The sequence below is a fragment of the Hippoglossus hippoglossus genome, chromosome 7 (genome assembly GCF_009819705.1).
Source record: "Hippoglossus hippoglossus isolate fHipHip1 chromosome 7, fHipHip1.pri, whole genome shotgun sequence".
NCBI classification, from domain to species: domain Eukaryota; kingdom Metazoa; phylum Chordata; class Actinopteri; order Pleuronectiformes; family Pleuronectidae; genus Hippoglossus; species Hippoglossus hippoglossus.
Window position 1 is genome coordinate 14,940,114 of NC_047157.1, and position 17,304 is coordinate 14,957,417.

Genomic DNA, 17,304 nt, shown 5'->3' on the forward strand with positions numbered 1-17,304 from the left:
CAAACACACAACAAACAGGTCAGGGTCAGGTGATATTCCAGCAAAGGAGTAATAGTTGGTTTCTGGTGCTCGAGGCAAAATATAATTAAGCTGCCATGTGTAGTCGGCTGTGTGCTCTCCACTTGATTGATACTTGGAGGTGAAAGGGAGGGTATATACACAGGAGAAGGGGGTAACAGGGCGGCGATTAGCTCAATGCTGCTGTGAGGTCGCCTATAGCAGGTTAGTCTGGCCATTTGTACGTGCACGTCTGGATGCAGTGCAGGTGTTTAGCGTTCACAAACAGCAGTGAGTAAAGAGAAGGATGACAGAGAGGTAGATTTACGACCTGCAGCTATTTGTTTAAACAAACCTCCCCTGAACACTGGAGCATTCCCTCCATAACCCCCAAAAGATGGACAGCGTGTTAAAAACTGGAAGGGAAGGATGCTTCGGCTGGAAAGAAAGGAAGAAAAAAAAACACACAGACAATGGAGGCGTATCAATTTTACTTAGTGAGTACAAGGAGTCAGACCAAGAGAAAAGCCTGAGGAGAAAAACAAACCTTCCAAACCAAGTGTTATGGTGAACGGACGCAACATAAACAGTGTCATGGCAAAGTAAAGCCAGGTTGGAAATCATGTGTACATGTTTCATCGAATGAGGACTGGAGGTGGAGGACGGAGCGTGGCCAACATGTGAACACACACACACACACACAAAACACACATTCATGGTACTTAAAGGTGCTTTGCTTTCTATCAAAATGACCATTTGTTTATGTCGTATCAAGAAACCAGAGCCTCACTGGGGAAAAGCTCCAATCCAAGGTGTGCATGCTTTCTACATACGTACGCACTTATCATGCACAATTCTCCGTACACACTGACGTCATAGTGCCTAATGATGATTATAGTGATGGTGTTTATTTATCTGTGGAGGTGGAAAAAGGTAGATGGCGGTTGAATGAGTGCAGTGTGAGGGGCAGCGGAGAGCGGCGTGCGAGTCAGGAAGAGAGAGGGAGCGAGGAAGAGGGAGAGCGGGGGGGAAGAAGAAGGGTGAATAGTTCCCTGTGTGGGGAGAGAGAGAGAGAGAGAGAGAAAAGAGAGAGCCTCTTGTGGTGTGTTTACATGTCAGTGTTGCTCCTAGTCCGTGCTTGATCGATCGAATCTGTGTGTTTGCGTGCACGTGTCACTGAGTGGGTTTCCACAGGGAATCACCCAGGCTTCCCCACACTGAGACCTAAGTCTGTCCATCATGTACTGTCATGTCACGATACGTTACCGCATGTAATTTCATTTAGTAACTCTTGAAACACCATAAGTGATGTCTGGCCTATTCTAAGAGAGGGGTTTGTGCTGAGGGGATTGCTCCTAGTTATTCCACCACTGTGATTTATAATGACATAAACCTACAAACCAGCTCCATGTGGCGGGCAGTGTAAAGCTAAGCTTGTCTGAGAGAGACACCAGTGGAGGGTTATTTCATAAGAGAATGAGGCAAACGTGACGTGCTTAATGGAAATAAGTAGCCACAGGTAATAACTCCACGACTGTATTTACCCAACTGGGGTTTGTGTATATGTTTTCCTGCCATAATCAATCCATACGTGGTGATACGAGTATGTGTTATCAGGAAAGAGGTCATCACCGTGCAGGGACCCTCTGCTCTGCTTTGAAGCGTGCTTCAATAATGTGGGAACAATTGAAGTGAGACCTCAGCGCACATCTGAGTGCTTCCTGAGTTTAAAGTTGCTGAGGAGCTGCTTAAATCAGGCTGGTTCTCATTATTCAACAAGAGAGGGGGAAGAACAGGGGGAGAAGAGAGTGTCAGGGATGAAGGGATTCAAGGAGGATGGAAAGAGCCAAAGAGAATGATGGCGATCGCAGAATGGTCTGTTTTTTTGTTTTGTTTTTCGCGCCTTAAGGAGTAAATTGTTTGGTCACGTAGTGGAAAATTTGACATGATAACATGAGGCAGGAATTATAGGTGATATAAGGTGATGAGGGTGATAAAAAAAAGGAGGCAGACAGATGCACACAAACACAGACTGTGACATACACAAACAAGCATGCATACATAAAACAGAGTGTTTAGGGAGATTATACTCATCTCCTGTTACAGCCAATGAAACATTAAGTATGTCAGTCTCCATAGTGTATTTGTGAGGTGTCAGGTTTTTTCCCTTTACATAAAGGCCCATCTCGCTTGGTGGCTTACTTGTGGGATTATGTGTATGTGTGTGTGTGTGTGTGTGTGTGTGTGTGTGTGTGTGTGTGTGTGTGTGTGTGTGTGTGTGTGTGTGTGCACCTATGCACCTATACCTATACCTATACCTATACCTATTTCTGTTTGTTTAAGGAAGCCCTATCATGTAAAATGAGTCTTAACACCTGATTAGACGTGTGGGTGTGACCGTGACTAAAGGTGTTAATGTGACAGAGTAACTCAGTTAGATCATGTGTCTAGACACACAGATGTGGAAATATGTCTTATGCTTGTGTAACATGATGATCAACTTTAGTGTGAAGGAGCCTGTGGAAAGTATAGGCTACTATAATGTCACTGTGGCCCTTTTCCCATGTGGCTTCTTGAGGAGCACGACCTGACAGTTCCCAACGAGAGGAGCCTGAACAGGCTGTGGAAACCCTGGCAACAGTTTGACCATTCATGCCATGAGAAGGTCAGGTTTTCTGCTCCTTTTCTAGTGGGACAGAGATGTTGCATTGATTCTGGAGTTTGGGATGCTAGAACAAACGTGTCCTGCCGAGCGGCGCAACAGCCCAACTCATGCAGTGTATTGCATAAGTAGAGGGTTCTGGCAGACCAACATGGCAGTGGGAACGCTGTCTCCTTCTCCATCTGTTGCTGCTGAGTCTGGGCTCCTGCGTTTATGGTGACAGGGCTGTGACATTGGCGGTAATGACACTCATCAACAGGGATGGATGACGAGTTTCAGAGACTGACAGTGGATTAGGTGTGCCTCTCCCTGAGTTGACGGTCACATAGTCCCATGGGGCAGTCACTGTCGTCCTTTTGAGGCGTGCCAGGTGACACCTTTTGCAAGTAACTGCAGAATATTACAATAGAACCTATAAATGTTTGAGAATGGGGTGAGGCCCTCAGTACAAAGTAACCCACCCGTGGGAGGCCCCTGTTCTTCCTAGCTCTTTGGCGGATGTCCTCAGTACAATAGGTCATGCAGCATAGAGAGTAACATAAACAACCCAGCCTGGCTCATAGGGTCATATGTTAGCCATCATAGAGGCAATTAGCCTGAGTAAACTCCACATATATTAATACAAACCAAGCCATTGCAGATGTTGAAACATTTTCTCAAGATGAAAACATCCTGAAGCAGAGAGCGATGTCCAAGTAAAACCAATGGTCTTGATTAACTTTTCATAGAGGTGAAAAATCAATAGTTATATTTTAGGATGCATTCTTTGTGCGTCTGCTTTAAGTTGCTCACTGGAACAGAGAAGGGATGAGGGCTGTTTCTGTATTACATTGCTTGGGAAATAAACAAGTGATGCAGGAAGTTGACAGGGAACGAAAGGCGTCAGAGCTTGGGTTTTTATGATTGTCCTGACTTGCTGCCATTTAGTGTCACTGCACAGTTTCCTTCCAGTATTTGAATCCCACCTTCCTGCTGGAGGAGCTCCCTCTTGGGTTTTTTCCGCTGTGCTGTCTCCCCTTTACCAAAATCATAAAAACACCTTTGGGGGATGAGACACATAAACAGAAATAACCTGTCTGATGATTCTTTCGACAATTTGGCGTAATCATTTAACAGTTGATATTTTACGGCTGACACACAAGACGAGTGTTGATGAAATGCCTGTTGGCTTGTAGTTAGCTGAAATGAGCCAGAGCGCCACACTTTAAGTGTGATGCAGAATCCGCGCAACTTATTCTGCTAAAGTTAGCGCGGAGCTGAAATTTAGCAAAACAGATAAGTGTGCAGTGACTACACTCTGCGACATATAGAAATCGCTCGGTGAAGTTACAGCATGAGGTCATAGAACATTCTGGAAAATGAAGCCATGTGTTGAACGTATAGCTTATCTTCCCCTGGGCTCTGCTGCGGTGCGTTATTCTAAGATTAGGGAATAGGATGATAGGAAGCCATGGATAAGGCTGATGGAGGAGCTTTTTGAAGTGGGGAAAGGGAAGGGGCCGGGCAAGTATGTGCACTTGAAGGGCTGCTGAAAGAAACATCGGGTCAGCAGCAGCGAAAGAATGTGAGAAAAAAAGTGCGCTAGAAGTGCCAAACCGTAACCCGCCGAGCCAATAACAACAGTGTTTTTCTTGAGGATATGACTGTTGAATATCATATATTTCAAAAGCCCGTCTGTTTATTGCTTTGTAAAAGACATATAATGGCAAAATAATGCATGTCATCATCCCCTCTTGTGGCCTTTATTACATCTTCATTCCTTCAAGATTCTCCCAGCGGTTCCATAACATTACATCAAAAGCAGCGCGGAAGTCTGAAATAAAAGCAGAACTCTGATTCCATTGTAACATCGCGGCTGCAGCAGAGATGTATGTCCTCAGTGATGGAACCTAATAGCAGCGTTTTGGTTGAGAATGTTAAAGTCGGAGAGACAGGATGTTCAGTGTTTCGACGCCTCTGGCTTCACCTAAAGACTGGGTTAACTGGACTTATTCAAACACGGAGAGATAAAAGAGAAGATGGAGGCCGGGTCATCTTTTCAAATCTTCTGTGTCTCAGGTGGCTTTGCATCGGGCCACATCAGGTATGTCAGTGATTAGCCGGCCCTGAGGCCAGATGGGTTCTCGCTGCTGTAAATAAAAACCTCATTGGGCTTCCTGTCTGCAGCGGATTCACCTGGATTGAATGTGACACAAATTCACCAGTTACATCTGTGCGGCAGTGGAAAGCCAGCAGGCTCGCTTCTCCCATTATGGCCTCGCACAACATGAGCACAATCTGCCACAGGACCTCAGACACCCACTTGAGATTTTGTCAGAACAATGACACGTCTCCGCTCCCAGGTTTCATTCAGGAACCAGTCAGCGTTTATGAAAAGCACCACAGACGAGGTTCGTGCCAAGCTCTTGCGGTGAATGGACAGATATAATCAAATCTGTGTTTTTTTTGGTGGATTTGCAGAAATCTGTTTTCATCAAAACTCTTTAGAGATGCTTCACAGGACGAGGGCGGGGGAGAGTGGTGCAGACATTCAAGACAAGGGAGGGGATCAGGGTAGATACAAATCAGGAAATAGCACCAGATTTTATGAGACAGCAGAAAGGGGGGGGGGATGACTTGAGTGAAATTTATTTTAACAGCTACTGTGAAGTAAAAGTTATGGACAGTGGGTGGAAAGAACTTGGATCTAGAGTCATGAAAAAAAAAAAAATATGTAAATGTCACATCTGTCATTAAGGGAATTCTTGTTGAGATATATTCCTTCACTTGTCTGGCAACAGGTGGGAGATGGTGCCGGCCACGTTGGGGAGACGATGGCTCGCTGTGCGCACAGAGCTGACTGACTGGATGTGCAGGAGATTTATTAGATTAAACTACGCAAGTGTCGCTGGGACATATGCTTTGTTTTGGCAACCGAGGGAAACACATTGTTTTTGAACTGGTGACCACAGAGCTGGAGAGTGGGGGGGGGGGGGGGGTTGCTGAGTTGTCAAAGTGCCAAGACGCTCCAATTTCAGGGGGGCGCAGAGTTGTGATGACATCAGTGCAGTGTAATGCAGGTTGTCATGAGCGCAGCATGCTTGCCTTGATGTAATGCAAGCCTGGAAGTACCCACTAAACTCACTGCATGCATGGGCACAGACGGGGGAAAACATTAAATAGCATTACAGATAGAGAGATCAAAAGGGAAAGACAGTAAAAAAGAGACTGAAAAAGGAGAGAGGGGAAATACTGGCAAGAGACGAAGACAGGTTTCAGATGGAAAATATAGCACATCAATACCTAATCAATCACTGTTTTTTTGTCCCCCCCCCCCCCCCCCTCCGCTCTCTCTCTCTGGCGTGCATGCGGCCAAAGTGCTGCAATGATCCGAGCTGTTTCCCTCTGATGAGAGACAACATGTCAGCGTTCTCAGGAAACCCGGCGAGCAGCTCAAGCCCCACTAATTCATCATAAACATAAAACCAAACAGAAATAGCTCTCAGGCTCCCCTAGCTCTCGCATTGCCAGGGGGGCTTTCAGTGGTGGAAAAAAAAAAAACTGTGGGAGGTATAGGAGGAAAGGTGAGCAAGACGGACACGTTCCTACTTAGACACAATGCAGTAAAGCACCCCATACACACGCTAAACCCCCATCCATGCAACATTTAAACTCCCTGGACCACTGACAGGCAAGAATACCAGGGATGGCTCGTGTAACACAGGTGGAATCGGTTTCTCTGCCTGGAGCTAGGAACATGGGGGCAGTAAATATATATGCAGATGTGCACATAGGAGCATACATGTAATCATATACATTCCAGTGACACATACATTTAATACAAACAGTTATGGCTGAAGCTTATGGGGATAAAACAGAAAGCACTGTGAACTTTACAAGGCATCAACATACTAAAGTAAGCGTGTACACATAAGCAGATATGTTTTGACTGTGAGCTCAGGGCGGGGAGCCCCTTGTATCTATGGAAGGATTTACAGCCCTCTCAGGGTGGCCAGTCCAGTCAGAGACACCGTTTAAATGCAGGACCCAGGTTCAAGCACCATGTTGGCCTGCACACACTCAGTGGAGATTTCCTTGTGCAAGTCAGTGCAGCAGAAGTTGGAAGGGCTCAGCGCTCTGCAGGTGGACTATAAATCAGTCCTCAAACGGGAACGGTTGAGCAACCAAAACAGATTAGGGAAAAGTAAACATTTTCTGATGGGGATCACTTCACTTTTAGTGGAGCAATGATAAGCATCTCACGATCACACTAGGTGGTATCCCTCGGGTGTTAAAAAACCAACTCGGTGAAATAAAATGTGTGCAGCTCCTGATAAAGAGGCAGACAGGAGTCGGGTGGTTTATTGGCTCCTGTCTTTTTGAAAGATACGGTGCTGATGAAGTGTTTCATCAGCAAACTGTGCCATGAACTCCCGGGTTATCAAACTGTAGCAGCTGTGTATACCTCATTCTGTTCTTCCTCCCCACCCCCAACCGAGCCTCACCAGCCCATCCCAGCCTCGATCCGCCCGTTACCTTGGTTGTCCCCCTTTATCCTCCATCTAAGGGAGGGGGGGGGGGGCACTCACCCTAGCTGAAATGGGATTGACCCCTGAAATACCCCTCTCCTGTAATTGGTCTATAAAAAAGAAAAGAAAAAGCTACTCACTTTCCAACAATAAATGTGATAATTTGTAAAGAATTTTATTTTTCTAAGCTTTTTCTAAGATGTGCTTGAACTGGAACAAATTTCAAAATACACTCAACGATGTGTGGCTGAATGACTAACAGGGGACCTTATTGAATCGGGAATTGAGCACAGATGATGGACATATCATTGGCTCCTCTGTGTAAACTGTGGCCCCTTTATGGCCCCCGAACATAGAAAAATCGTAGCTCCACCGTTGCCTCCAGCCACGTCCGTACTACTGAACTTTTTCTACATTTCCTACACCCGTTTCTGCCAAGCCGACATCATCACCCACTTCTCCCAACTCGCCCGTTCACAATTCCCCTCTGATTCGGTCCATCACTGCCGAGGAAGATACTGGAAATCTCTGAGAAAACAAAATGGAGCAGAGACGTCCGAAAGCGAGAGCCCAAAACACACAGAGCCAGGCCAAACTGATGGAGAATTTCTGACTGATGATGTAGCTTAATGTAGCTTAGCCATAGCTGTGGGCTGGAAAAAAGCCCCATTAACAGAGACCAGAGCAGGCGGACTGGATGCAGCTGTGCTTGGCAGAGGCCGATCAGAAGCAAGTTGATTGATTATGATCACCTGCACTGCATGGCTTTGCACAGCGGGGCCGATGATCATGAGAGAGGGGAGCATGTTCATGTGTTGTGGAAATTACCTGTCAGCTCTCGGGTTGCACTAAGAGAGAGTGTGTGAAAGAGTGACACAGAGACAAAGAAGGAGAGAGGGAGGACTGCTGGAAATGATCAGGAGCTGAATTATGGAGAAAAACAATGAGCTGTTTTTATATCAGCGTCATGTCTTGTGGTTGGACTCGGCATTAAATTTAGAAAGACTTAAAAAAATTGTTTAAAGAGGTGTTTCCAAGACACGAGAGTGAGGAATGGAGGAGGGAGAAGACAAAGGTGGGTATAGAGGAAAAAAAAAGAAAGAGAATTTCCATTCCTCAGACTGATCGGTCAAGTGTGGTCATGTGTTAATGGACAAACATCTTTTCAGAAGGTTCAGATTTAAGGTTTGGACTCTGTCTGTGTCAGCTTCAACCCCACAAATCAAGATTAGTCGTATTTGGTTTGTGATGCTCACAGGCACTCAGCAGAGCACATCCCGCTGCCAAGACCCAACAGTCGCCTTAAATTCAATCAAGCTGCACCACATTTTCACACACTCCTAGAAATCAGTCCCTGAAATGTACCAGATGATTTTCATCAAGATCCATGAATTATTCCCCCTGGAAACAGTGAAAATGATGAAACACGCTCTGTCTCGCAATGTTAAAGAAAGTGATAAAATGATTTCTGGATCCCCCCCTCTGATCCGGATCTGCACCAAAATTGAATGCGTTCTTTCCCGACCCATAGAACCCATTCCGCGGAAATCCGTCCTGTTGTTTTTGTGTAATCTTGCTTAAACGTAAAGAATTACAAACCAACCAACAATCAAACAGAGAAGGGTTCAAACATACACTCTTTGGTGGAGTTATCAAATGCCATTTTCAAAAACAGAATCTCTATTCAGGCACTCCAGATAATGAAAGTTACTGACAAGTAGGTGTTGAATTGTCCAAACGTAATCCATGTGAGCAACAGAATCCATATTGTACTTGGCCTGGTGAAGGTCATGTTTTCACATGCATGTATTTGTTTGTTTGTTGTCAGGATTACTCAGAAATCTCACGACCAATTTGCATGAAGTTTTGTGGCAGGGTGGGGCATGACCCAAGAAAGAACCCATTACTTTTTGGTCTGGATGCAGACCCGGGGGGGGAATTCCATAATTTGTTTTATTTTCTTTAACAGGGCAAGATGAGGCCTATTTTTAAACACTTTTGTTTATTTCTCAGAGAAGTATTAATAGGATTAATGGATCCAGATGAAAACAATTAGACATGTTGAGGGGACTCATTTATGTGTGTGCAATTTTGTGCAAATATAAATAAAAATCTGGATCTTGTGAATTTAAATATGGTTTCATAGGGGGACTGTTGGCCCTTGGTGGAGCAATCTATTCAGTGCAATTCAGTTTGTATTGGGGTGACCGTACAAATCTCAGATACAAATATCTGAAACCACATGAATGGCACATGAAACCAAAAGAATCTGGTGAGAAAACATTTTTATTGTAATTCGGGTGAGCCCATCGTTTAAACGCTCATCTTACGCAGCAGGTTGTGCCCCTTCAAAGTAATGAACACAGAGAATGGTGGTCCATTAGGGTCAAGTGGCCGCTGATTTGTTGCAACATCTCCCTCTCTCCGCAAGCATCTATCCATCTGCCTGGTGGCAGAGCTCCAGTAGAGGCTCAAAGGGGGGGGGGGGGGGGACAAGAGCAGCTCGAGTGGGAGAGGCGAGTCGAGAGGCGATGAGGGTCACGGGGGGGAAAGAGCATGCGGCTCCATCTACAATGGTGTGAGGTAAGATGAGGTAAACAGTCCAAGTGGATTGAGCTGATGAGAAAAAGCTGCCCTGAAGGACAAATCCCTTACAGAAAGGGTAACAAAATAGACTGATACTAAATTAAATAGAGCTGAAGACCTTTTACAAGCCAGCTCCGTCTCTGTAGAGTGAGCAACTGACATGAATGGAAAGGGAGTACAGTGATCCATGCCAACTGGCAGCGGCCAAGGTACACACATCGTAATTCCCTGCACATTTCACACACTGCACATCAAGTGATTGTGTGCGATTGCTGATTTCCTGGGGACAACGTCATCTAAAAACGGATCAAATGGGGGAAGAAAACGACGATCAATTGTGTTCAGAAATGATTTCTCTGCTCGATATGCAAATGCTCGAACAGAGCAGAGCAGCCTGTAACTTTCCCACACAACTGGACACATGGTAAATTGGCCAGTGCCACTACTATGAGATGTGCCCCTGCTGGGATTATTTGTACAATGTCTGTGAACAGGAGGTCACCGCTGAATGATGTGCCATTATAACATCTAACTGCTGCCCCCCCCCCCCCACCCTCCTGCATCTGCTGGCTCAGAGGACCACTTTTTCCTCAATTTGACTGTGTGGTCTGGGTACTCTAAAAACATATATAGCAGAAAATAACAAACACTTAGGCTTTACCAGGTGACACTGTAATAAATGGGTTGGTTTTATGCTACATTAGGATGATTTAAACAAAGAGCGAAGCTGGAATCATTCACGTGTGACGTAGAAACATGTGGCCAAGAGATTTATTCATAGAAATCACATTAAATAAGAATTTTCTTAATGTTCTGAATCATTTGGAAAGAAGATGCATGACTCTGAGATTCTAGCAACCCTAATTTCCCTGCTGCTTATTTCTGAGTGCAGTAAAAACGTGCACACATGGTGATCCAGAGTGGTTACATTATTCTACATTTAGTGGTCGGACTGAGCACACGTACATGCAGCTGTGCACTTTGTGCTCCAAGTTGGTTATGAGCAGTTTCAGGAAGAGGTGTTGCCCTCTACTGATGAAACGTGAAAACAGCAACCTGTCCTCCAGTGTTGTGAGACACTGATGGAGTGTGAAATTGTAAAACAAACACAAGGATCAGAGAGGTTTTTCTTATTCGTAGCAAAATAATCTTTATCCCGAGCAGGAGGCCCGAGTGGAGATTTTCTTTGAAGCACACGCAAAGACTCAAGATTTATTTCAAAGGATCTTGGCAGTAAGAAGCTCATGTTTTATGCTCGACTAATACACTCAGTTACACTAAATTAAAACTAATGCAATATAATACAATAGTGCTATAATAAATCCTTTTCTCATAAAGGTTATAATGTAGTTTTAGTTGATCATTTTGGAGAATATAGTTAACACTATTAATCTGTGGTATTATAGTTTTTGTTTTCATTATTGAGCCCACTTAAAACGCAGGCCAGTTAAATCAACACTTCTGAACATTTACACCTTCATGAACCCATAATTTATCCTTGTTTCAGATAAACACCTAATAAACCGACAGCTTAGTGTCTTTATTTGAGAAAAATCAAAAATCCAAACTTCTGTCCAAAAAAGAATCGATGCAAGATAGATCACTTCTTTATTGATAATATTTAAGTTACACAGTATATAATTCCAAACCTCCAGATGATAAATGAGAAAGACATTCTTTTCATATCACACAGTAAGAGCTGTTGCCTGGTTACAGTTATACCCAATATGATCCACACTGAAAAAACCAATGAAGCATAAAAGCTCAACTTTGACAGAAGTTGCTTGGTGTAACTCACCTCCTCTGATGCTACAGTGTGAATTAAAAAGCCACAACACCAGCACAAGTACAGTTAAAATGATGTGAATATACAGACAGTACAGTGCAGTACAGTATATAAGACTTGAGTTGACTAAATGACAAATGAAGTTCAGGCGTTCAGTGAACATTACGGCTGTAACTTTGTCTTGAGTTGTAAAATAAATAATGGTCCACATTGACAGTTATTTCAAAGACAATCGTCTCAAGATATTTCTGACAGCATCATGGGTCAGGGCCCAGATTTTCAACTCAATGAATCTATTGACCTCGGGAAATATAATCCATTCACCATCTAATGGGAGAAATAATGAAATTCTATCCATAGTTAACATTTTAGAAGAAGCCGAGTGAAGGACATTGTTATGTGTGAAACCTGCAGGTGTTGACAAAAGGCCGTTTGTACAGTAAAGTGGTCAGTTAGCAGCGTGAAGAGGGAAAAGGGGGGGAAACCATTGTGAGGTCAGCGATAATCTATAGAAATAGACAATCATGGATATCCTTCTCTTGTACTGTACACCTGTCCCACATGTCCACACCTGTTCAGGCTCACACCTCTGAAGAAAGCGTGAGTGTGTGTGAGTAAGTGGAATCCTCGCTGGTGGTTTAGAGGTCAGATGTGAGCTGCCCTTTACTCTGGATGACCCTCATGACAGACTGGACCACCTCGGAAGTGGTGCCCTGACCCCCGATATCAGCCGTGTGCAACTGCAAGAAAAAAAACAAAGTATTTAAGTATTTTAACACATTACCAGGTGCCATTAAAATGTAACAGTGGAATGAGTCTCCTGCCACATTTTGTATTTGTATTGGGGCTTTTTGTGTAAAGTTTGTGAGCAGTAAACTGTAAATAGCCCCCTATACCACCCATTTTTTCTCCATCAAGATCCTTTAATATTTTTCTGAGGAATCAAGGAAAATGTTGAAAAGCTATATCTCATGTTGGTGAAGAAAGTAAAAAAAAATTTTAAAAAAAAACTTGATTCGCCTCTAATCTGGATCCAAAGCTAAATTAAATGGGTCCTTTCCTGACCCATATCACATCTTTCCACCAAATTTCATGGTAAGTTTTCGAGTAGTGTTTATGTAATCCTGCTAACTAACAGACAAAGAAACAAAAGGCAGACGAAAACATAACCTCCTTGGCACAAATAGAATGAAATGCATATCACTCCTCTCCAGCAACCAGTCTGCTGCTATGGATGATGAGCAGATTAGGTTTGAAATAAGCTCCAGGACTGTAATTATTATCCAATCCACACAATGTAAAATCAGATAACGTTCAAGGAAGCTTTTCATAAGAAGCTTTGCGACAATGAAAGGACACAATGCTGCTTTGTGTCAATGTAGTGTGATGTCCTCTAGGAAACGCGCCACACCGGCCACCTGAGCCTCTGAGCGCATGTCACAACAATACTCTACAAGCCTTATGGCAGCCGGTGAGACAGCTGAGGGGAAGGACCTGTCAGTTGTGAAAAACTTACCCTGGTCTCATTCATGGTAGTGAGGACTGCATTCCGGATTGAACTTGCATGGTCGTAAAGCCTGGAGACATTAGAAAGAATTCTTTACATTGCCGGAAGAGCGCAGTCAAAGCATTACAACGCAGATGAAACCGAAGGACTGTTTGTGTATCTTGTGTCTGGAAAAGCTCACTTGAGGTGGTCCAGCATCATGCAGCTGGCTAGCAGCATGGCAGTGGGGTTTGCAATGTTCTTGTATGCAATACTCTTCCCAGTATTCCTTGTGGCCTGAGAGATAAAGGAAAAATAAGACAAAGAAAGAGATGAAGCTTGGAGCTGCACTATATCAAAGAGATGATATTAATGCCAGGAGCTGCTCAACACTCACCGTTTCAAACACGGCATAGTCACGGCCATAATTGGCTCCAGGCACCAGGCCGGGCCCTCCCACCAGGCCTGCGCACACATTGCTCACGACGTTCCCGTACAGATTGGGCATCACCATCACGTCAAATTGCTCGGGCTTGGACACCAGCTACAAAAACAAACACAGTGGCGGGTAAATGATTTTGATTTAGCAGCACCGACAAACATTCCTTGGCTTTATCAAAATGTTATCGACCATGACCTGCATGGTGGTGTTGTCCACAATCATGCTGTCAAATGTGATGTCTGGGTAACCAGAGGCCACTTCTTTGCAGCACTGCAGGAACAAGCCATCACCGAGCTTCCTATTGGGAGGGGAGAGGCAGAAAACTCTAAATGTCCAGCATGAAGAAACTCACAATATGAGTGAGGCCCAACAGCTCCGCTCGGATAAACTTGCCACAGAGTCACTCACATGATGTTGGCCTTATGTACGGCGGTGACCCTACGACGGCCCTTCTCTCTGGCCAGACTGAAGGCATACTCTGCGATCCTGAGGGAATTGTTCCTGGTGATGATCTTCAGACACTCCACGACCCCGGAGACGCTCTGAAAGACGACAGTGACGAGAATAACAAATAAATGACAGCTAAAGCGAAAGCTTCAGTATTATGACAGATGAAACAACAATAGACCAGAGTGAACAAAACAATGATGCAAAAGTCCATAGATATTAGAACTGAACACTACACACTATAGCAAGGGAATTTGTTTATTTATTTATTTTTGATTAAATGTGATTTTTTCATTTGAATGATCCAATATCGATTCGATAAACAGGTGATCTGTGGTAATTATTATCTGTTTGCACTTGTTTTGAGATGTTGAATAAAATGTCCTTGTGGAATTTGAGTTATTACAATATGAACAATAGTGTTATTTTAGGTTAAAAACTAACAGAGATAATAACTGGTGATATGAGTGAATATCAACAGTCATTACAGATACACCACAGTTTCCATGACTCTTGGGCCTCTGGTTGTTGTGACTAAGCTGACTTTGGAACAATCTATAAATCACATCTACAAGAGGGATAGCCTGAAAAAAAGCCTCACACTGATCTTTGGTCTGTTTGTGTTTGTCTAGGAGATATTATCTCTGGATATGAGTTTTGCGGAGCCATTGAAGTCAAGTAATTACTGTGTCGGTTCTAATTTAATCAGAGTGTCCCTGGCGGGGAGCTAACACTAGCTAACAGTGAGGACTTTAATGGAGGGAAGTGCCAACATGGGTTTTTAGCAAGCGGCAGAACTGATTGCGGTTCAGCTTTGTCTGACCTCGTGCTCCAGACTGCTATATTCTCCCTCCGTGTTCTCCCTGATGATCATGATGTCAATGTTCTTGTGGCGGGTCTGGACTCCGGGGAGGGACTGGCAGTGCATCACATTGGCATACAAGTCTAAACTTGTGCTGTTGATGGACATGGAACAAGACAGCGAGGAGAAAGGGGGGAAAACCATGGGTCAACTGACAGAACCAAACTCTGGAAGAAAAATGACCCATTTCACAAAAGAGCCTTTATGAAGAGATCTGAATTTGTATTTATAATCTTACCGAAGGAGATTATTCCTGGACTTGACAGATGGCGGCATGGTATGTTTGGTTTCTATGTTACCTTTTAGAAGAGTTAGAAATGTCACAGTTAATATAGACAATGTGCCTCTCACAGCTGTACTTGGCTTTTCATGTTTTCATGCTCTGCTTAAAACATAAGCAAGTGTTCAACAAAATTGTTTATAATGTGAAAAATTGGACTTCTCACCTTTGAGGGCAACTCCATTACGGCGGATGGCAGTAATGGCATTATTGATATCTTCCTCAGTCTCAATAGCAGAGTTGACATGGACCACCTCAAAGTCCACTGGCACACAGCTGAACCTACAGCGGGATGTCAAACAAATATGATGAGGTAATCCTCGGCCGTCTGTAGTCAACACATGTGAAGAAGATTTTGTTTAAGTCTAACCAACCTGAAAACCTCTCTGACATGATTGAGCAGCTCAGGACCAATTCCGTCTCCGGGTATGAGGGTCACAGTGTGCCTGCCTCCGTACTTTGCAGGAGGCGGCTGTGACATTAGAATTGCAGGTGTTATTAACTGCATTATTCACTTAAAAAACAGCAGACACATGAGGATGAATGAGTCCCAGATTGAGATCCCATGCAAGCCAAAGTGATTAACATTATGAAATGTGATTTTAGAGTACTGTGCAAAGGGTGCGAGGCACGTTCGATGTTTGGATTTTTACACATTATTGAATTGAATAGAATCAAGCAGACGTCTGATCAGACCCCAGATTTATTCTGCAGCATGACAGTGACCCAATAGTGCGACAAGGAACTATCTTCAGCAACTAGAAGATTAAGAAGTCCTACAACAGATGGTTTGATCCCTGCAGAGGTCAAATCTGGGATTACATGAAATACTAGAAGACACTGAGACAAACTAAATTCACAGGAGAACTGAGGCAAATTCTCTAAGATGCATGGAACAACAAAAAAGTGTGCACGAGTCAACTGGGTGGCAAAGGGTGGCCCCACCATCAAATGTTTTCATTTAAGCTATTTTCTTTTCTGAATTCCACACTTGGGTGGAGGGTTGAGTGCCTCAAACATTTTGCACAGTACTGTTCATCAATGCTTTAGGTAATCCCTCTAGTTGATGTGTTAGTATTAACCAGCCCTGGTATTATTGAGGCAGAACATGTTGATTCTTGTACAGTATGAGGGGTGATGTGGTTCATTAGATTACGGGGTGATCTAGGTAAGCACATCAGGGTTAGCTACTTACAATGTTATCTCCCTGTCGTTGGAGATGGACAGCAAGAAAAGCAGAAGGACAAGTCAGTTGCGTAAAAGAACACGTCCAAACCAAAGAGCAGCAAATGCAGAGGAATCACGACCACTTTTCCCCAAAGAGGGTGAAAAAACCCCAGATACACAGCACTGCCACTTTATCAAACACAGATATGATAAGTACCCAGCCACGGTTCAACCCAAAGAAGTACAGGTTGAAAAGAATCATAACAATGAGTTGCAGTGATTTGTATACAGCGTCATTAGTTTTGTTAAATCACTCAAGAATCACATCTGCTCATTCTGAGAGGCCTGGAAACCCCAGAGGGACATTCTGATCCACTCACTGTGAGCATGGTCCGATTCCTGCGACTTGTCAGAGTTGGTCCAAATACCTGAAAGACAAATGGAAGCGAGAAGGATTCAAGATAATTCGTGACTAACTTTATATAAACAGGTTGGGTCAGATTTAAAGTCTGGGTAACTGAAGGGAATCTAAAAGAGGTGTTAGAGGTCTGCCAGCTCAATCCTACTGTTTATACCCCCCACCCCTGTGACCTTGTGTTTAGGAACATTTAACGACTCTAAATTGGAGCCACACAACAACACACATGTCCGACATGACATAAACAACACATCCCCTCTTACTTTGACCGTATTTCCGAGGCGACCGCCCCAGAAAGGAGAAATCATTCTGGACACTGACAGCACTGCACCGTGAGACGCCATCTTGGTTCTGCAGCAGCAGCAGTCGCGCTCGCAAGGAGGAAGTACTTTCCTCTCGCGATAGTTTTTTTTATTCGTTTATTTTATGACATGAGACGATCTTGACAACCGGAAGAAGAAAAGTTGAGATTTAACGCATATTTGTTTAAAGATTGAAAACAAATAATAACAGTGATTAATGCTGCGTTCACGTCCTGGCGTTTAATTTGAGCAGGCGAGTAGAAAAAAGAATGAGACACGCCAGACTCTAATCTGTATTTCTGGAGATATCGAGAATTTCTCTCAGTGATTATATTCAATACTCAGATAAAATAACTACAAG

General features: G+C 43.8%; 1 protein-coding gene across 4 annotated transcripts; it reads right to left on the reverse strand.

Moving 5' to 3' along the window:
* Positions 1-11,921: 11,921 nt before the first annotated feature.
* On the reverse strand, positions 11,922-17,039 carry idh3g (isocitrate dehydrogenase (NAD(+)) 3 non-catalytic subunit gamma). Of its 4 annotated transcripts, none has more exons than XM_034590457.1 (13): positions 16,905-17,039; positions 16,604-16,651; positions 16,252-16,263; positions 15,431-15,528; positions 15,223-15,338; positions 15,015-15,075; positions 14,738-14,870; positions 13,876-14,009; positions 13,663-13,765; positions 13,423-13,569; positions 13,228-13,322; positions 13,056-13,116; positions 11,922-12,279 (listed from the first exon to the last, which is right to left on the reverse strand). In XM_034590457.1, the coding sequence occupies exons 1-13, from the start codon at positions 16,983-16,985 to the stop codon at positions 12,178-12,180; spliced, it is 1,191 nt and encodes a 396-aa protein (XP_034446348.1). In that variant the 5' UTR covers positions 16,986-17,039; the 3' UTR covers positions 11,922-12,177. The 4 variants fall into 4 exon arrangements, with proteins under 4 accessions (XP_034446348.1, XP_034446349.1, XP_034446350.1 ...); XM_034590458.1 differs by having other exon boundaries at positions 16,911-17,000; XM_034590459.1 differs by lacking the exon at positions 16,252-16,263.
* Between the last annotated feature and the right edge of the window lie 265 nt (positions 17,040-17,304).

Bases quoted from the DNA above. Each gene is read 5' to 3' on its own strand.
- idh3g (XM_034590457.1), bottom strand. From the start codon at position 16,985: ATGGCGTCTCACGGTGCAGTGCTGTCAGTGTCCAGAATGATTTCTCCT. The intron at 14,010-14,737 runs GTCAGACAAAGC...GTCGTCTTTCAG, and splicing joins ATAGCAGTCTGGAGCACGAG to AGCGTCTCCGGGGTCGTGGA. The intron at 13,117-13,227 runs GTGAGCTTTTCC...TAATGTCTCCAG, and splicing joins ATGATGCTGGACCACCTCAA to GCTTTACGACCATGCAAGTT.